Consider the following 22,161-nt stretch of genomic DNA (forward strand, 5'->3'; position numbering starts at 1 on the left):
TATTAAGCTTGATATACTGCTTTTTTTTCTAAAATGTAGGTCAAGTTGTTTACAAAATAGGAAAAAAAACCCGGCAAAATGAAAAACTCAATTTGAGCTAGAAAAGGAGCCATCCAGTCAGGAGTAACAGGCATCAATTTTTTTTTAAATCTGTCTCTGCCTATTTGGAACATTCAGAGTCTTTCGAGAAGGCTTTTGGATGGGATGCCAATAGCTAGGCCAAAGAAGAGGATTTTCAATAATACTTTAAAATGTGAAAAAGAATTCTGACCTCAAAGAAGAGGGAAGGTCATTCCACAGTTTTGGAGCTAAGAAGAAAAAGGCTGTGCATCTTCTACATTCATAGTGGGTCTGTTTGGGGAAGGGAGGACAAGCTGATAGCAATCAAGGGAGCAAAGGGAATGGGAAGGAGTGTAGGGCATGACCATGAAGGCAAGATAGGGAGGGGAACCCAAGTGAAGGGTTTTGTGAGTGACGCAAAGAATTTTAAACCAAGTACGATACCTGATCAGCCTCGTCCCTCCTTCTACCATTAAAATGACTTGACCAAAGGGGTCCTTTTAACTAAGGTGCACTAACAGATTAAGAGGTGTATTTTCAAAGCAAGGTTGTGTTGGATCAGTTATTGGAACCTGTCGAAAGAAATCAGGTTTTGCATGAGCACCAATCAGGCTATAGATGTAATCACAGAACTGAATTTCTTTTGTCATCCATAGTTAATGATTAATGCTAAGAAGTTCATTTTATATCCAGGGGCTTCTTAGCATTTATTGCGCTCCCTAATTCATTAGCGTGCGTAAAATCCATTAGCACACCTTTGTAAAAGGACCCCAAAGGAAATGTTAGATTTTAAATTATAACATTAAACAAAGAAATAACTGCCTGACATCCATTTAACAGACATTTAAATTCACTTAGTGCATGCAAGTGACAGGAATTTGAAATTTAAAGGCATAAATAAAAATCCATTGTCCATAAAAAGAATGCAGGAAGGGAGGGGTGTTTATTAGTATGACACATTTTCAAAACTGCTGCACAAAAAGGAAGTCATTTTATAAATATTTTCAGCACGCAAAGCATGTTGTACACCTGGAAAAAGGATGTTAAACTGCACACGAGTAAACCTGCATAAAAACAATGTCCATTGTGAGACTAATTTTACGTGGAGGGGCATAATCGAACGCGAACGCCCATCTCCATGGGCGTCTAACTCCGAGAACGGGTACATGAAGGGACGGGACAAACCGTATTTTCGAAAAAAATGGGCATCCATCTTTGTTCCGATAATACGGTTTGTGCCAGCCAAATGCATCGGATTTGGGCGGATTTGAGCTGGGCAGTTTCGTTTTTCAGCTATAATGGAAAGTGAAGGCACCCAGCTCAAAAACGAACAAATCCAAGGCATTGGGTTGTGGGAGGGGCCAGGGTTCGTAGTGCACTGGTCCCCCTCACATGCCAGGACACCAACTGGGCACCCTAGGGGGCACTTGTAACATTTCAAAAAACAAAGTTAACTACCTTTGAAGTCCATAGCTCCCTTCCCTTGGGTGCTGAGCCCCCCAATTCCCCCCCAAAACCCACTCCCCACATTACCATAGCATGTCTTTATCTGATATCACTTAAGGATCCATTTAGCAAACAGCGGTAAAAGGGGCCCTGCGGTTGCATCGGAGCATGGGTGTACCACGCACTGAGGCCCCCTTTTATCACTGCCAGTAAAAGGCGTTTTTTCTTTTAAGGAAGGAAATGGCCATGTGGTAGGTTAAACACTTGTTGTGCGGTCATTTCCTGGGGGAGCCCTTATCGCCTCTTATTTAGGAGGCAGTAGGGACTCCAGTGGTAGTCCAGCAGGAACCAGGCAGCACTATCTGATTACCGCTGGGCAAGCCCCTGGTGCTAGAAAATTAAATATTTTCTAGTGCCAGAATTGGTAAGTGGCGAGAGTTGGAACGACCTCCGGGATCCCAGGTCGAATTGCCGTGCGCCAAGCCGATGTTACCCCCATCGTCCTTTTGTAAAATTGCCCCTTAGGCTGTTAAGTGCTGAATATTGCACTTAACCAGATTAAGACATAACCGGCCACACAAACCCAGATATTCAATGCCAGTGGTGGCCAAAAAATACTGACTTTTGCTGGCTGAATATATATATATTTTATGAACTATTTGCTTCTTTTTATTCCTACCTTTGAATATACTTGTACATTATTGGACAGCCTGATAAAACAAAATGTTATTAAATTAAGAACAGTCTTCCAGTTGCCTTCTGCCTTTGAATCTATTGTGCTTATGATTAACTATCAACTTGTAAGCTTGCTATTTGGGGCCCCTTATTAGTTTATGTACATAGCAAGAAGGTTTGGGAGAATTAGAGTATTTTAACCACAGCCCTTAAATAAATTGTACACCAGCCTCAAGAGCATCCCTCCCCCCCAATATCTGAGAGATCCACTACATCTACAAACCATCAGTCAATGTTATTTTAATTAGGTTTTTAAAAGCATGAAACACAGGAAACATGCGGTTACACTTATAGCAGGTATCCTACAACGTCAAAGGAGCACAACAAGAATTTCATGTGCGTCTCCTAGGACTGCTTGACGATAAATATTCAGTTTGTCTGGTGGACGTTGAATTATTAATCAGGTACCAACATCATATTTCCTTCAAGCTCAATATCAAAGCACCAGTACTCCAAGCTAAGGTGTAAGAAGAGAGTGCCAAGGTGATCTGAATCTTGCTCATCAAGGCGCTTTACTTATTTAGGAAATGAAAAAGAACGAGGAACATACCTTCTAGGCTAAAGCACTGGAGAGGTTCAGGTCCACCATTCACATTGGAAGTTGATCCACCATGTAGAGGAAGCTACAGAAATAAGCACAATATAATTATGTCCGTAAATAAAGCTAGTAATTTTAACTTGGCATTTACTACATAGCCACATGAGTTTCAACAATTTGTCATAATCGGGATGGCAAAAAGATAAGGGGGTAATTTTCTCAACTAGCATATAAGGGCCCTTTTACTAAGCTGTTTAGGTGCCTACGCGCGCCAATTCAGAACTACCGCCCTGCTACCACGTGGCCCGGGTGGTAATTTTAGTTTTTATGTGTGCCGGAAAGTTTCTGGCACATGGTGCTAACTGGGCGGTAATTGGCATTGTACACGCTCTGATGATTATTGCCCGGTTAACGCGCAAGACCTTACCACTAAGTCAATGGGTGGCTGTAAGGTTTCAGGCCAAAGACGGATGCGTGCCAATTTTCATTTTGCCGCACATCCATTTTCGGCCCCTCCCCAAAAAAAAGACTTATTGCAGGTGCGCTGATAAATGAACCTGCGTGCATCCAATACACATGTCTATACCAGCGCAGGCAATGTTTTGGCGCACCTTAGTAAAAGGACCCCCTAGTTACACTAGTTTTATAAAAGAATCTATTTGCATGCTTTCTCTTAAAATTATACCCACGGGAAATACATATACACACATTTACACTTCTCAGAGGCACAAACTTGCCATTTTCTCCTAGATTCTATATATGGAGCCCAAAATTGGGCGCTGATCAAAGGTGAGCATGTAAATTAACTGGCTTTCAAGCCAAATTAATTGCAACAAATTGATAATCAAGTACTGCAGTTAATTGGCATTAATAATATAGCCCCCCTGTTGGTGAAGCAAGATATTGCAATGATGTTACAAAGTTAAGTCATGGTGTTTTCCCAAAGAAACTCTCTGGTAGGCATAGAGTTTAATAATAAAAATTAAGTTTTGTTTGCAAGCATTTAAAAACAGTTAGCAGCCATATTCACCCATTTTTCTCTTTTACAGAGGTCTCAGATCATATCAGTAAAATGTGCAACAACATTTTAAAACCATTTTGATATTTCTGATTCAACATAAGTAACTTTTCTTACTATTGCCAATAAAACACAATGCTTTCTCCAGGATTCTATATCACACCTTCAATTTCCACTCAAATCAGAGAACCCTTTATAGAATGTATAGTATGGAAATCGAAGCGTATTCCATAATGCGCAAAACCTAATTAGTTAACAAGCTAATCAGCGCTAATTGGATGTTAACAAGCAATTATCAGCATAGTAAAATAGTATATGAAGGCAGATAAAGACCTGTACGGTCCATCCAGTCTGCCCAACAAGATAAACTTATTATACATTGTATGCGATACTCACTAACTGGCATTAGAATTTATGCGCACTACTTGCTAAGCATATTCTATAACGTGGTATGTGTAAATTCTAAGTCACATAGTTGAAAAGTGGGCAGGTCAAGGGTGTTAAAATCTATGTGCATTGTTATAGAAAACACTCGCACTGCGTGTAATTTAAGCATCAGGATTTACACCATGTTTTATTTGGCGTAATTGGCTGCAACTAAATTTGGTCGCGTGGTCCACCGCTTGGTGTATTCTATAAACCATGCAGAAATTAAGCCTATTCTATAATGTACACCTAGGCGTATTTTTTTTTTTTACCACACAGATTTTTCAGGAGCCATATAAAGAACCTAGTCCTTTGTGTCTAAATGATGTTTTCCAGGTTTTTCAAACTCTATGCAAGAACCACAATCCCGGGAACAGGTAAGTTCAACTATATACTCTCTCTCTCTCTCTTTTTTTTTTTCATTCTTTGTTTCCTCCATATGTCTCTAAAGACCTAGTGCAGGCCAGGGGCATAGCCAGACTTCGGCGGGAGGGGGGGCAGAGGCCGATGTGAGGGGGCACATTTTAGCCCACCCCCCGTGGCGCTGACCCACCCCCCCACAACCGCCAACTTTGACAACCCCTGCCGATGACTCTCTCGACCCCCCTCCCCCGCTGTTGCCGTGGGCTACCTTTGCAGGCGGGGGACCCCAATCCCCGCCAGCTGAGGTTCTCTTCTTCCTCCGAAGGCTTCGTTCTGTTTCTGATGTCCTGCACGTTGTATGTGCAGGATGTCAGACTCACAGAAACAGAACGAAGGCCTTCGGAGGAAGAAGAGAACCTCGGCTGGCAGGGATTGGGGTCCCCCGCCAGCAAAGGTAGCCCATGGCGACAGCGGGGGAGGGTTGGCGGTGGGAGGGGGAGGTCGAGAGGGTCGTCGGCAGGGGGTCCAGGGCCAAATCAATGGGGGCCCAGGCCCCCCTAGCCCCACGTAGCTATGCCACTGCAGGCATCACTTAGCTTTAGCCCAAAGTCCATGTTTCATGAAATCTTCTCTTGTGGGCTGGCTGGCAGCAATGTCAGGACATCTTCTTCCTACTGTCCTTTCTTTAAAAACTCAACAAATAAAAATCTATCTTCCTAGTGTATGCATTCTAAACGTGTCCTATTACTATTTGTGTTTCCCAAGACTGGAGTACTCCTTGCCAGTCAGGTTTTCAGGATATGCATGAAAGAGATTTGCATATTATGGAGGCATTGTGGATATCCTGAAAACCTGATTGGCAAGGGGTACTCCAGGAATGAACTTGGGAAACACTGTTCTAGCTAACCTTTCAAAATAAAATTATAAAATCTCTAAATTAATCCCAACGCACAACAGCAGCCCACAACTACTCACAACAGCTCTCATTTCAGGGACACACCAAATCTCAAACATTGCCTTTACAGACCCTTTAAAGTTTCTTGCCGCTAACACTCAACTCACTTCTTTATAAGTACAGACATTAAAATCTTTGTCAATCTCCACAAAACATCAAACTAATCCCATAAACCATTATTCCTCATAAACATGACATACACACCCAGATACACCATTACACCAATGTTGTTCCCTCCCAACTGCCTGCTTTGGCAGTTAAGAACTTTCAGTGCCTCAAGCACTGAGCCACGAGACCCCTGTCAGACCCAATGGTAGAACTACATCAAAAACACTCTGCTATGCACCTAAAAACTTCCCTGATTCAGATAAATTAAACATTTTATAATTTTATTTTCCACGTACCTTCTGTTTATTCTTGCTAATTTCAGTCAGCATTCGACAGCTAAGTACAACCCACAAGCCGGTATTTCAGGTTCGTGCACGCTCATGCCGCTCTCCTTCTGCCATCCTTGGCTCCTCCAGTGTACATGTGCCCAAAACGCATCAGGCCCACGTTTCTCCCTGAGCCCAAAACTTCAGGGAAAACTCACCGGAGCTTCCCCAACATGTCCTGCCGTTGCGCCAACCCTCCCTAGCACTGCCCAGCAGTTCACTGGCTTCTCAGAGTCTCTCACTCACTCCCGGTCCCAGTAAGCCTCTGGGCCTCAATCCTGTGTGTGTGCGTAGATGTGATGGCATCATGAGCATTCACAGAAGAGACCCTACCTGACCTGAAAGTCTCCCACAGCACCAACCGCAACTACGGCACTGGCGGCAACTTCCCGATCTCCAAGCCCGCAACAGCATCCCACTCACACCAGCCCCAATCCTGACCCCAGACCCAATTCCCCTGGTAATGCAGCTCCGACACCGCTTTGGACCCGGACCACTCGCTCAGGTAAATAAAAATCTTTTTAACCCCACAGGGTTACATTTAAAATTTAAGTACGCATCTTTCTGGGCGCTATTCTGTAACCCCATGCCCCTAAATCCTCCAATGCACAACTCAAAAGGGGGAGTGGCTATGGGGCAGTCCAAAAAATTGCAAGCAAATTTATAGAATAGCTCCATTTCCATGCCCAAATGCCAAGAGTTGGGTGCTGGCATTTACACCAGGTTTCAGCTGGCGTAAATACCAGCACCCAAATTTAGGCATGGGAATAGGCTCTAAGTGCTATTCTATAAAGAGCACTTAAATCGAAGAAGAACCCTTTAAAGAATAGCGTTCCATGCCAAAATTTTTTTTACTGGTGCCCAAAGTTTACTGATGCCCATTTACTGAAACTGGTCCTTTGTGAATTCATGCATAAAATAAATGCATAAGCCCAAATCCTGCCTTTGGGTCAAACAAACAAGTGCAACATTTTAGGAAAGACCATCTCAATGCATCTTCCAAGTTACCCCCATAGTGGTAATTATAAGGTCCTGAGCTTGACAACCCTACCACCATACACTGGTACAACCCTGACTCAGTCTTCAGCGGCTCACCAGGGGAAAGGATTAACCTGGGATACTGATGGGGAGGGGGATGGAAAATGCTGGAATATGTAATATGCCCACAATGTTTCCCAGTTTGTTTCTTTTTTAAAATCTTTCTAATGTAAAGTACCCCCCTCTCCAATTGCAGATCTTCTCAATCAAAGGCTGGTCTTTCAATCATTATTTAAGTAGATAAAGCAGTCCTCTCAAATTATTCCAACATTTAAACTAGATTTCTAAAGACATACCATGTGTCCGATCAAAAAGAGAAGTTTTGAAAAGCCTTATCCGTTTTTGTTACAAGTATGAAAACCTCCTGAATGCCAAAGGACAGCTGAAACTAGGATGAGTATTTCTGGATATTTTTAAAAACTTATCTTTGATTAGTTTAACATTTCCAGAATTTTGCATAGATTAAATCTTCACCCACCTTATATACATGCCCTTTAACAACTTATGCTCCCCCCTCCCTTAATGATGAGAGTAGTTCAATAGCGTAAAAAGAGCGGGAAGTGGACCAATGACTCCAGGGAAACGGGTTGTAAGATTTCAAAGTACCACTTTATTCAATGACTCGACACAGAAACTGTGTTTCGGCCACAGGCCTGCCTCAGGAGTCTAAAACAATAAATAAAATGAATATTTAAAAATATACGAAAAGTTTTACATAAAGAGAATACATAAAAATATCCAAACACATATATATTGTAAACATAAAATAAGCAAAAGGCATATAAATGAACCTAAAGTGAACTAAAAGCATATATATGAACTCAAACTTTACTACATGTAAATCATAAAACAACATAGTACATATATTCTTGTTTGGGAAATTGAATATACATCAAAAAATTCGGAATATACTAAATAAAACATACTTTTATAATGTAACCTGTATAGACTCTGTAGACATATATAAAAGATGCGAAAATGATCATGCGAATGATGATATGTTAATGGTCATAAACAGTTAGGAGGTTCTATATACTTATAATTAAAGCCGGAAAAGCTACAAACATAATGTGTACTTGGAGAATGGGGAATGAAAATTGTAAAAAAATGTAAGCAAACGAATCACATAGATACATTCATGGTATCACGTATGGAACATATACGTTCATAAAAAATGAATAAATTGAAATTTAAGTTTAAATGAAATAAAAACAACTACATTATGACTTAATCTAGATGTCTTGGGTACATGAGATGTAGACGTAAACTACATGAAGGGATGTCCCTAATTAATGATCCCTCTCTCTCTTTAGGAGGTGGTTCAAACCTTTATAATTGGCTCAGTTTTAGAAAACCTAAAATTTGGGAAATTGCTTACTGTATAAATTGATAATATTTTCTTGACTAACTGTGTAGAGGGAGGGTCAAAGCTGAAACTTTGTAAAGATACAATCTGGCCACCTAATCCCGATAGCTGATCAGACTGTTTCTTCTTCTTCTTCTATAGGGAGTGGTATCTACTCAGTTATACCAAAAATACCAGGGATTGTGCAGACCTAATCGAAGGATGAGGGGTACAGTACAGTGCAATGTCAGTAAATCTGCAGTATTCAGACACAGTAACAAAAACAAAGAATACAAAACAGAAACAATAAAAAACCCCCATACATGTTGGCCCATTCAGTCTCCCAACTGAGATTCTTCCACTCTGGTTTGACAAGCATACAAAACCCATTTGCATTGCAACCCAATGTCAACCCCCCCCCCCCCCCCAATATTATTTTACATCCCCTACCCCCTTTCCCTAATTCCTTAATCCTTTTTCTATCTCACTGCTTCAGCGTTCTCAGAATATACTGGCCTTCATCTCCTTCAGTGGCAGGACATTTCTTTGATTCTTATAAGACCAACTCTTAATCCAACACACAGGTCTTCTTCCTCTGTGTTCAAATTAAGTTTTTTTTTTAATTAACTGTAATTTTTATCAATTTTTCAAACAAAACAAAAAAAACAGCCTGTGACAAATTGTTTGCCCATCACCAATCTTTTTGTTCTATAAACTCTCGTACTGTAACTTTTACCTCACCTCCCATCCTCAAATAACTCTCTTCTCAGCCTTCCAGCCAATCACTCTCATTAGTGGCCATGTAATGCTCAAACATCTCGTGCAAATCCTGATTTTGCCCTCTGCAGGTAGCATTTACATATTCTGAAACTGTTCCATCATGTCATTGCAGGCATCCATTATCTTGTATTTCTTACACTACACTGAATTTTTTTCTGCATAGTCCTCGTTGGGGGTGGGGGTGAGGTGGATTGCTTCCAGGGGCTTGTTTCCACTATGTGGCTAGCACTAGCCTGGTGGCAGTATATTCTAACAGAATCATTTTTTCCATGCACTCCCGTGGCAAAATACCACTTGAGTAGCCGGGCAGCTATGGCTATCTTAGATGTTCTCTCAAATTTCTCCTCCCACTGCTCCCCTTCATTTTCCAGAGTCTATTTCCTAGGCTTTAATATGTATATGCTTATATCCTTGGGCCTTCTTAAAAATTCTGTATATTTTTCTTTTTAAATTAAAGTTAACAAATTTAGACAAAATAGAAAGTATTTTAACAGTCATAACTCACATTAAAACAAAGAAAAATTAAATTAAATCATAGAATAACATTGTCAATTTCACCCACTATAAAAGGAAAATAAGAAACCAAGAATAAAGAAAATGCACTAAAAAAAAAAAAAAGAATTTTTTTTCTTAATATACAAGAATCACAGACCTCCATTTACTCCAAAAGCCAATCCATACAGCTACTCATACAGTTAACCTTAAATTGTCCTTGGATGAAATAAAGTCCAAAAGCTGTTTTGGTTGAAAAGTCAAATTATTCTTAGATTCAAAGCTAATAAAACACTGACAAGGAAAACGTAGCACAAAAGTCATATCTAGAGACAAAGTTCTATCTAGGCCATAAAACCAGAAATTCCTGGAATCTCCTTTGTGTGTCTCTCGCTAAATCGGGAAATATATGAATCTTAGAACCTCTTCATCATTTCTGTTACCTTATCCCGTATAGTCCTGACACATACTCAGATCTGCTCAGCAAAATCAATTAGTAATAGCAAGTTACCATGAAATAACCCATGAAGATACAAGACAAACTATAATTAATATGCAAGGCCCGTATCTTTGGAACTCGTTACCTGTTAAGTCTTTGATTACAGACATCGTTAGATCAGTTTAAAACTTGATCTAAAAACATATCTTTCAAAGATACATAGAAATAAGTCTGCATTGACCTGGAACAACCTTGGAAGATATTTGTAGCCTCCCTTTTGGTCTTTCCTTCCCCTTTCTATATTATAATTTATTATAGTTCTTCCCCTACCCTAACGGTCATGTCTGAAATATCCATTTTTGTTTAACTATATGTTTCTTTTGCTTTTATTTTAGACTGTAAGCCGCTCTGAATGTACTGCAAAGGGCGGGATAGTAAGCCTATAATAAACTTGAAACTTAAACTTGAACCTAGAAACAGTTCATCCATATGGCAGAAAAATAAACACAAAATATGGTTCTTATTTTAAGTATATTAACAAGTAAGAAACCGGCAAAAGAATCAGCTGGACTGCTAGATGACCGAGGGGTAAAAGGTGCACTCAGGGAAGACAAAGCCACAGTGGAGAGATTAAATGAATTCTTTGCCTCTGTCTTCACCAAGGAAGATTTGGGAGAGATACCGGTGCCAGAAATGGTATTCAAAGCTAAAGAGTCAACTAAATGAAATCTCTATAAACCTGGAAGATGTAATGGCGCGGTTTGACAAATTGAAGGGTAGTAAATCACCTGGATCAGATGGTATTCATCCCAGAATACTGATAGAATTGAAAAATTAATTTGCAGAACTATTGTTAGTAATGTGTAATTTATCTTTAAACTCAAGCATGGTACTGGAAGACTGAAGGGTGACCAATATAAGGCCGATTTTTAAAAAAGGTTCTAGAGGTGATCCAGGCAATTATAGACTGGTGAGCCTGACGTCAGTGCCAGGCAAAATGGAAGAGACTATTATAAAGAAAAAAAGATTGCAGAGCATATTCAAAAACATGGATTAATGAGACAACGCCAACATGGATTTAGTGAAGGGAAATCTTGCCTCACCAATCTACTACATTTCTTTGAAAGGGTGAGCAAACATGTGGATAAAGGTGAGCTGGTTGATATTGAGGCATATTTTCAAAGCACGTAGCCTTCCATAGTTCCATAGGTTTCTATGGATCTTTGGAAGGCTAAGTGCTTTGAAAATGAGCCCCAAAGTGTATCTGGATTTTCAAAAGGCATTTGACAAAGTACCTCATGAAAGATTCCAGAAGAAATTGGAGAGTCATGGGATAGGAGGTAGTGTTCTATTGTGGTTTAAAAACTGGTTAAAAGATAGAAAAGAGAGTAGGGTTAAATGGTCAGTATTCTCAATGGGTACATAGTGGGGTTCACCAGGGGTCTGTGTGCTGGGACTGCTGCTTTTTAACATATTTATAAATGATCTAGATATGCTCATGACACAAAGTTATTTATAAGAACATAAGCGTAGCCATACTGGGTCAAACCAATGGTCCATCTAGTCCAGTATCCTGTTTCCAAACAGTGGCCAAGCCAGGTTACAAGTATCTAGCGGAAACCCAATTAGTAGCAACATTCCATGCTACCAATCCCAAGGTAAGCAGTTGCTTCCTCATGTCTATCTCAATAGCAACTATGGACTTTTCCTCCAAGAACTTGTCCAAACCTTTTTTTAAACCCAGATACTGTTGGAGGTGGGGTGCATATATGAAGGCCTAGCATATATGAGTCCAGTACTGGTAATGCATAATATTAAGAAAATCATAATCTACAGACAGTGAAGTGTAGAGACATTTTTTCCTCTTTCTGTGGATTACAACTCAGTTGCCAGTACAAGGACAAGCACCCCTTCATTCCCCTCCCTCTTCCTTGCCAGGTAATAAGGCAATGAGGCATGCTTTTTAATGTATTTATAAATGACCTAGAGATGGGAATAACTAGTGAGGTAATTAAATTCGCCGATGACACAAAATTATTCAGGGTCGTCAAGTCGCAGGAGGAATGTGAACGATTACAGGAGGACCTTGCGAGACTGGGAGAATGGGCGTGCAAGTGGCAGATGAAGTTCAATGTTGACAAGTGCAAAGTGATGCATGTGGGTAAGAGGAACCCGAATTATAGCTACGTCTTGCAAGGTTCCGCGTTAGGAGTTACGGATCAAGAAAGGGATCTGGGTGTCGTCGTCGATGATACGCTGAAACCTTCTGCTCAGTGTGCTGCTGCGGCTAGGAAAGCGAATAGAATGTTGGGTGTTATTAAGAAGGGTATGGAGTCCAGGTGTGCGGATGTTATAATGCCGTTGTATCGCTCCATGGTGCGACCGCACCTGGAGTATTGTGTTCAGTACTGGTCTCCGTATCTCAAAAAAGATATAGTAGAATTGGAAAAGGTACAGCGAAGGGCGACGAAAATGATAGTGGGGATGGGACGACTTTCCTATGAAGAGAGGCTGAGAAGGCTAGGGCTTTTCAGCTTGGAGAAGAGACGGCTGAGGGGAGATATGATAGAAGTGTATAAAATAATGAGTGGAATGGATCGGGTGGATGTGAAGCGACTGTTCACGCTATCCAAAAATACTAGGACTAGAGGGCATGAGTTGAAGCTACAGTGTGGTAAATTTAAAACGAATCGGAGAAAATTTTTCTTCACCCAACGTGTAATTAGACTCTGGAATTCATTGCCGGAGAACGTGGTACGGGCGGTTAGCTTGACGGAGTTTAAAAAGGGGTTAGATAGATTCCTAAAGGACAAGTCCATAGACCGCTATTAAATGGACTGGAAAAATTCCTCATTTTTAGGTATAACTTGTCTGGAATGTTTTTACGTTTGGGGAGCGTGCCAGGTGCCCTTGACCTGGATTGGCCACTGTCGGTGACAGGATGCTGGGCTAGATGGACCTTTGGTCTTTCCCAGTATGGCACTACTTATGTACTTATGTACTTATAATGCAATTTAGTTTTTGATAAGTGTGTTCAAAGATGCCATTTGCTGATAAGCAGGGAAGCCAGAAGGTTCTCCATCTGCATGAGAACTAATTGCTCTGTGAAAAGATGACGGGAATGGACATGGGGAGGAGGTGTGAAATGCATTCCTGGCGGCCAAGGAAAGGGAAGAAAAACATACTGTAAGAATAGGACCCTGACCTTTTGAACTCATAAGAAGTCTCTACTGAGAATGCTTAATTAAAAGCAGGAAATTAAAATGTATCTTTGAAGGAAATGTATTTTTTTTTAATGTACCTCTTGCAATTATGCCAAAAGATTACTGATGCCCAGTGATGCATTCTGGAAACAATCTCTTTGTGCTTTGGGCTACAAACTTCTGTATATAAGTTGCCCGATTTGGTACTTATCAGGTTGGTGGTCCTAAGAAATCAGTTGGGGAATTCTTTGGGCAGGAACTATTTTCTGGTTCTGAGACTCAGTTCCGACAGGCCCAAACAATATGCTAACCGCTGTTACCATATCCTTCGGCACAGTACCAAAGTTTAACTGTTCATTGAGTGAAAAAATATTTCCTCCTATTTGTTTTAAAAGTCTTCGAGTGTCCCCTAGTCTTTGTACTTTTGGAATGAGTAAAAAATCGATTTACTTCTACTCGTTCTACACCACTCAGGATTTTGTAGACCTCAATCATATCTCCCCTCATCTGTCTCTTTTCCAAGCTGAAGAGCCCTAACCTCTTTAGCCTTTCCTCATATGAGAGGAGCTCCGTCCCCTTTATCATTCAAAGTTGTTAAACTGCAAGAGGATTGTGAAAAATTACAAGAGGATCTTACTGGGCATCCAAATGGCAGATGACGTTTAATGTGAGCAAGTGCAAAGTAATGCTTGTGGGAAAGAGAAACCTGAACTATACTTACGTGATGCAAGGTTCTACATTAGGAGTCATCGACCAGGAAAGGGATCTAGGTGTCATTGTTGATGATATGTTGAAACCCTCTGCTCAGTGTGTGGTGGCGGTGGCTAAGAAAGCAAATAGAATGTTAGGTATTATTAAGAAAGGAATGGAAAACAAAAATGTGGACGTTATAGGAATGGAAAACAAAAATGTGGATTTTATAATTCCTTTGTATTGTTCCATCGTGTGACCGCACCTTGAAAACTACTACTACTACTACTACTAAGCATTTCTATAGCGCTACTAGATTTACGCAGCGCTGTACAAATGAGCATGAAGAGACAGTCCCTGCTCAACAGAGCTTACAATCTAAATTGGACAGATGGACAGCTAGCGGTGGGGAAATTGCAGTGGTTGGGGTGATAAGTGAGGGTACTGTGCAATTCTAGTCATTGCATCTCAAAAAGATATAGTGGAATTAGAAAAGATACAGAGAAGGGCGACGAAATGAAAGGCTAAAATGGCTAGGGTTCTTCAGCTTGGTAAAAAGACGGCTGAGGAAAGATATGGTAGAGATCTATAAAATAATGACTGAAATGGAATGGGTAGAAGTGAATTGTTTCCAAAAATACTAGGACTAGAGGGCATACAATGAAACTACAATGTAGTAAATTTAAAACAAATCGAAGAAAATATTTCTTCACTCAATGTGCAATTAAACTCTGCAATTCTGTTTAGGTAATGTTTACCTTGCAGGTATGGGAAAATGTTTCGTGGTGCTAACCCATGCCTTTCTTTTAATTCACTAAATTCTAGTAGCTTCCCCTTACTGTAAATTTGTCCCATATAACATACCCCCTATCCACCCATCTAGTACTACTACTACTATAAATCATTTGTATAGCATCTCTAGAATATTACACCATCCCTACCTGGCTGAAACCCCCAATTATAACAAATTGAGGTGAACCAGGAATACAGTTCCTCTTGCATCCCCTCCCCCCTCAATATATTTCTCAGGTGAGCACAGATCTTCATAGTAACCTTCACAAATGGATTGGTTACTCATTATTCCTTTCTCCCAATGGAAGCCATGGCATATGGCACAATGGCCCCAAAGTATCCTTGCTGTATTTCAACTCTACCCATTGTATCTTCCTACCATTTCAGCAGTGGTCCAAGCGGTACTACAGTTCCTAAAGCTGAGAAGTGCAAGCCCTCCACCCCTCTTAACCCTAAATAGAACCCCTCTAGCTGCCATACACAGTGTTCTCCTTGAAATAAAGCTGAACATTTGCCTATGCAGGTCCTGAAGGGTCTTATCTGATATTAGTAATCGTAGCACTTGAAACATGTCCACAAATTTTGCAGCAACAATTCTACTAATCCATGCCTCAACCACTCCATCTCTCCAACTCCAATTGGAATTGATACACCAAGGGGCCATAATTTAAGGCAAATAATTTGAAGCAATCCACTGTTACCTGGACTCCCAGATACCTCAATAAGAGTGACACCCACTAAAATAGGAACTGCACCTACAATCTGTTTCCCTTCTGAACTTACACTTAGGACCTCCAACTGATATATTGGTTCTAAAGCCCAGTTCGTCACTATATGCTTTCAGTTCATTCATTAGAATCACCAGAGTCTCTTCAGGTTTTGTGACTGTGAATTAAGATATTCTTTACTTTTAACCTATGAATCAATCCATTATCTCTTATCACCTGATCTAGGGACTCCACTACTACAGCAAAGAGTACAGGTGACAGAAACCCCTGCCTTATACCTCTTTAGTTTGAGAGTTTCCGAACGTCCCCTTTAGTCAAGCCAAGGAGTCGGTATAAATAATTTGGATCAAATTCACAAACCTTGGTTCCACTCCCATCCACTCCATTACTGACATGAAGGGCCAGTACACTCTGTCAAAGGCTTTCCACATATCTCAAAAGTGGTTGCCCGAATTCTTATGTGCTACAAATATTAAGCACCCTACAGAGGCTATCTGAAGCCTGCCTTCCAAGGATAGAACCAGACTTGTCCTGAATGTAGTATTCAAAAGTTCCTGTTGGATCTCTGGTTAGGATCTTATTGTCTGCTCCCAGGAATGAAATTGGTCTACAGGATCCATGCAGAATGGAGTGCTTGAAAAAAGTAAAATTTGACCAGTAGCCCTAACCCTTTTCATTGTTTCGAGATCTCCTGTACTGTTATTGGTCTGTTTATTCTTCCTCTGTCATTATGGGGAGGTTTATTCCCTTCAGATATTGTTTAATCTCTTCCGCTGAAGTCTCTTTCTGGTGTGTACATTCAAAAGAGCCCTCCCTGTTGAATCCTCGACAGAGTCTGATGTACTATAACCTTTAGTTGTTTGGGCAAAAAAATCCCCACCCTCTTATTTTTGGCCAGGGTGTTAGAGACCAGGAAGATATGAAGATAATATTCCTGTTTGTGGAATTTAGCCCTCACAGTGTCTCTGCTCTCAGCATGTCTGCTAATTCCCTCTCTATAGACTAGTCCTTCTGTTATCCAAATCATCCTTCCTTTCCTACTAATTAACTGCCTTCCATCCCTGTCACCTTCCAACCTATTTCCCACTCCAACCACAGGTTTCTTCCCCAGAATTAGTTTACCTCATGTGTTCCGCTAATCAAAGTCTATTGGATAATTTTTTTTTTGTTACATTTGTACCCCGCGCTTTTCCACTCATGGCAGGCTCTTGCAGATCACCAATGTGGCCGCGCAGGCTTCTGCTTCACAGAAACAGAAGCCTGCGCAGCCTTCTACATGGAATGTTGCTAGTGGAATAGCAACATTCCATGTAGAATCTCCAATAGTAGCAACATTCCATGTAGAATCTCCAATAGTATCTATTTTATTTTTGTTACTTTTGTACCCTGCGCTTTCCCACTCATGGCAGGCTCAATGCGGCTTACATGGGGCAATGGAGGGTTAAGTGACTTGCCCAGAGTCACAAGGAGCTGCCTGTGCCTGAAGTGGGAATTGAACTCAGTTCCTCAGTTCCCCAGGACCAAAGTCCACCACCCTAACCATTAGGCCACTCCTCCACTGTTGCTACTATTTGAGATTCTACATGGAATGTTGCTATTGCACTAGCAACATTCCATGTAGAAGTCGGCCCTAGCAGATCACCAATGTGGCTGCGCAGGCTTCTGCTTCTGTGAGTCTGACGTCCTGCACGTCAGACTCACAGAAACAGAAGCCTGCGCAGCCTTCTACATGGAATGTTGCTAGTGGAATAGCAACATTCCATGTAGAATCTCCAATAGTAGCAACATTCCATGTAGAATAATCGAGTGTAATACCGGAAGACTGGAGGGTAGCCAATGTTACTCCGATTTTTAAGAAAGGTTCCAGAGGAGATCCGGGAAATTATAGACCGGTGAGTCTGACGTCGGTGCCGGGCAAGATGGTGGAGGCTATTATTAAGAATAAAATTGCAGAGCATATACAAAAACATGGACTGATGAGACAAAGTCAGCACGGATTTAGTGAAGGGAAGTCTTGCCTCACCAATCTAATGCATTTTTTTGAGGGGGTAAGCAAACATGTGGACAATGGGGAGCCGGTTGATATTGTATATCTGGATTTTCAGAAGGCGTTTGACAAAGTGCCGCACGAAAGACTCCTGAAGAAATTGCAGAGTCATGGAATCGGAGGTAGGGTATTATTATGGATTAAGAACTGGTTGAAAGATAGGAAGCAGAGAGTAGGATTGCGTGGCCAGTATTCTCAGTGGAGGAGGGTAGTTAGTGGGGTCCCGCAGGGGTCTGTGCTGGGTCCGTTGCTTTTTAATGTATTTATAAATGACCTAGAGATGGGAATAACTAGTGAGGTAATTAAATTCGCCGATGACACAAAATTATTCAGGGTCGTCAAGTCGCAGGAGGAATGTGAACGATTACAGGAGGACCTTGCGAGACTGGGAGAATGGGCGTGCAAGTGGCAGATGAAGTTCAATGTTGACAAGTGCAAAGTGATGCATGTGGGTAAGAGGAACCCGAATTATAGCTACGTCTTGCAAGGTTCCGCGTTAGGAGTTACGGATCAAGAAAGGGATCTGGGTGTCGTCGTCGATGATACGCTGAAACCTTCTGCTCAGTGTGCTGCTGCGGCTAGGAAAGCGAATAGAATGTTGGGTGTTATTAGGAAGGGTATGGAGTCCAGGTGTGCGGATGTTATAATGCCGTTGTATCGCTCCATGGTGCGACCGCACCTGGAGTATTGTGTTCAGTACTGGTCTCCGTATCTCAAAAAAGATATAGTAGAATTGGAAAAGGTACAGCGAAGGGCGACGAAAATGATAGTGGGGATGGGACGACTTTCCTATGAAGAGAGGCTGAGAAGGCTAGGGCTTTTCAGCTTGGAGAAGAGACGGCTGAGGGGAGATATGATAGAAGTGTATAAAATAATGAGTGGAATGGATCGGGTGGATGTGAAGCGACTGTTCACGCTATCCAAAAATACTAGGACTAGAGGGCATGAGTTGAAGCTACAGTGTGGTAAATTTAAAACGAATCGGAGAAAATTTTTCTTCACCCAACGTGTAATTAGACTCTGGAATTCATTGCCGGAGAACGTGGTACGGGCGGTTAGCTTGACGGAGTTTAAAAAGGGGTTAGATAGATTCCTAAAGGACAAGTCCATAGACCGCTATTAAATGGACTGGAAAAATTCCTCATTTTTAGGTATAACTTGTCTGGAATGTTTTTACGTTTGGGGAGCGTGCCAGGTGCCCTTGACCTGGATTGGCCACTGTCGGTGACAGGATGCTGGGCTAGATGGACCTTTGGTCTTTCCCAGTATGGCACTACTTATGTACTTATGTACTAATCTCCAACAGTATCTATTTTATTTTTGTTACATTTGTACCCTGCGCTTTCCCACTCATGGCAGGCTCAATACGGCTTACATGGGGCAATGGAGGGTTAAGTGACTTGCTCAGAGTCACAAGGAGCTGCCTGTGCCGGGAATCGAACTCAGTTCCTCAGGACCAGAGTCCACCACCCTAACCACTAGGCCACTCCTCCTCCTAATTATTATGGTGTAACCCCTGTCCCTTCTTATTGCTTCTTTTGTTATATCAACAAATATTAGAATTGTTTTATGTCATTTAATCATTATATATTGTAAACTGCCTTGAAATAATTTATCTATAATTTATTGTTGAAAGGCAGTATACCAAACATAAGGAAATAAATAAATATCCTTTCCCCAGCTGGCTCCCAGCCCATTTTCTTAATTTCAAATCCACTCAGCCTTTCCCCATCCCTAGTTTTACCATAATCCCTGTGACATCCTACCCCCCTAAGCAAGGAAACCATTTTCTCACTCACCTCCATGAAAATCCCCTCCATTGAGTGCTTTGAGAAGTCTCTCTATCAAGTCCCTGATGCATTTACAACTTGCTCTGCACTCGGTCTCCTAAGCATCTCTGGAGCGTCCTTCTACCTTTCCTGAATCTCTCCCATTACTGCATCGACTACTTAGTGGTCTTCCTAGATGCTTCCATCACCAATAGCACATCTTTAAATCCTGCCTTCTGGAGTTTTTTTGATTGTGTCCTCCACCGACTTTGCTCGGACTGTTACCCCATTAATCGTGTGCGCTGGTCCAAAAGGAAAGAGGCACCTGTATTTTATTTTCTCACCCTGCAGCCATCTGATCACTTCAGTAAAACCTTTGCGTTGCATAAAGGTAGAATGCAACAGGTTCAAAATAAATCTCAAGAGCCTGTCCTTCCCACACCAGGGAGCTCATTTTATCAGCTGATGTAATTTTTTGGTTTTGCTTCAACTCTTATTTGAGAAAACATATTATAACCTTTTGTTTTCTTCTGCTGGGTTGTCACTGCCCTATGCACTCTCTCAATTTTAATGTTCAGAATGTCCATCAGCAGGCTTTGACCTGGGTTCAATTCCCACTGCAGCTCTTTGTGATCTTGGGCAAGTCACTTAACCCGCCATTGCCCTATGTACAAAAACTTCAATTGTTATCCCTCTAGGGACAGAGAAAAGTACCTGCATATAATCTGTACAGCGCTGCGTACAGCTAGTAGCGCTACATAAATGATTAGTAGTAGTACTTTACTGTTGTTCTCACTTCTAAGGATTTTTACTCCTGTAGTCACTCATTGCAAAGATATAAAAGCAATGCATTATGTGCAATGTAGTTTCACGTGTAATGCAGTCACCCTGCTTGTTTATAGTCCATTACTAGTGGTCTATTCTCCTGCAAAGACCTCCTCTCTTTCTCAGCCAAGCCTGGCTCCTTTGTATACTTGTTATCATTTCCTGATTACTCTTACTATCTCTGTCCCGAGAGGTCAGCTGAGTATGAACTTTCCCTCCAATCGAGGACTGCCCCCCGGGACCACCCCTGCTACCTGATGTCAGGTTGTGTCCCTATTGGTCCCTTTACTTCCTCCTACCTGGGCCTGTTGAGAGCCCCTTTTTGACCGCCACTTCTCCACGAGACATTTTCCATCTTGCTTCCGACAGATGTCCTGCTACCCACCCCCCTTGCAATGAACTTATTTTTTACCTTGTTCATCTCTGAACTGCTTGCATCTGTTTAACCAGTGGCGTTCCTAGGGGGCTGACACCCGGGGCAGATCGCCGATGTGCCCCCCCCCCGGATGCAGTGTGACCCCCCCGGTGAAAGGACACCCCCCCCAGGTGCACGCCGCTGGGGGGGGGGGTGCCGCACGAGCCTGTCCTTCGTTCGTTCCATGCTCCCTCTGCCCCGGAACAGGAAGTAACCTGTTCCGGGGCAGAGGGAGCATGGAACGAATGAAAGACAGACACGCGCGGACCACCGCCCGCCCCCCCTCCCCTCCCCTCCCTTGGTACGCCACTGTGTTTAACTATTCTCCCACCTCTGCAATAAAGCTTCCTTTCTTCAGATTTCTATCTCCAACCACTGATACAGCTCTCAGAATTACGGAGTCTCTTGTCTTGGGGCAATACTTCTGAACATCTGACTATAAGTAAACTATCTATATTTATTCAATAAAGGAAATTTCAGAAAATAAAGAGGATCTAGGTGCGTGCTGATGTGCCGAGGTTATACTTCTAAGATATTAAAGCTTCACAGATATTACGCTTTAAAAGGCCTAGACAGCATCACCAAGCAGATCTCTTCAGTTACCTGCCCACATCGCTGATATTCTGGAGCCTCAGGCAAGTCGCAGATATGCGAAATGCATCTACGTGACCAGTTTTCCAGATCTTCCAGTTTCCCCAAGCTATCAATCTGCAGCCTTCCCAGTTCTTACACCTGATTATGCAGGTTCTGAATCTCAGCTATCTAATCTTCTGTCATCACACTCAACCGCTGCCCACGAGTTCATTGCATAGCTCGGTTAAAATGTGCATTTCCTCAATATTCACTACAGTGCCTTTTTCTGTTCAAACCATTTAATTTGCTCCTAGTCAAGTGCTCATTATGATCACTACTCTCAGCTACACATTTTTTTCCCCTCGATTGCTTGCCTCACCCCTTCTCCTTCAGGTTACTGCTCCCATTTCTGCCCAGAGAGAATACTCTAAGAACAGTTTTTTGCTTTGCCACCATTGATGGAAGGACAATTCCGCTCTCAAGCATGACCCTTTCCACAGCATCCTGAGGACCAGAAATGCCAACCTACACCCAGGCCACTGTCACATCTGGAAACTGCCTAGCAGTGATCCAGAGGGGAAAGCAATGCTTTACTTCCAAAACAGGCTCCATGCTCCTCCACCGGTGATAACCAGACCCACCACTTCAAATACCAAACTAGGTAAGCTGTAAAAAAAAAAAATAGAAGTTTAACACCTGCTGGACTAAGACAGGCATAGAGGTTTGAGAGAGAAACTACCTCACCCATTCTTTCAAGTTTTGAAGGTATATTCACAGAGGAAACTAAAAATGAAGAAAACTACGGAAAAGCCCTGCAGACAACAGCCACATGTGGCCATCTTCGCTCCACTGCACTAAGGTAGTGTTAATTTCCTTATTTTATCAGTCTCTTATTTTAAAAATTAATGCTACAGTATTTTCAACGTCCTTCCTGCGTAAGATCCTTCCTGCGTAAGATACTAGCTAGAAATTTGTCATGCATTTTTATAATCTATTGATAATTTATGATCATTTTAGGTTCTTTGGGGGAGGGGTGGATCTGTAAACTGC

The 22,161-nt window shown here is 41.7% G+C and overlaps 1 protein-coding gene across 3 annotated transcripts in view; it reads right to left on the reverse strand.

Moving 5' to 3' along the window:
• Positions 1-22,161, reverse strand: part of DCLK2 (doublecortin like kinase 2) — a 341,471-nt gene that overhangs the window by 86,608 nt on the left and 232,702 nt on the right. For all 3 annotated transcript variants that reach the window (XR_003940738.1, XM_030191660.1, XM_030191659.1), the window contains exon 6: positions 2,792-2,864. Coding sequence is in view for 2 of the 3 variants with exons in the window: in XM_030191660.1 (XP_030047520.1) it covers positions 2,792-2,864 (73 nt within the window). In the remaining variant the exon portion in view is untranslated. The remainder of the gene's footprint in view (positions 1-2,791; positions 2,865-22,161) is intronic.

The sequence above is a fragment of the Microcaecilia unicolor genome, chromosome 2 (assembly GCF_901765095.1).
Source record: "Microcaecilia unicolor chromosome 2, aMicUni1.1, whole genome shotgun sequence".
In the NCBI taxonomy this organism is placed as follows: Eukaryota; Metazoa; Chordata; class Amphibia; order Gymnophiona; family Siphonopidae; genus Microcaecilia; species Microcaecilia unicolor.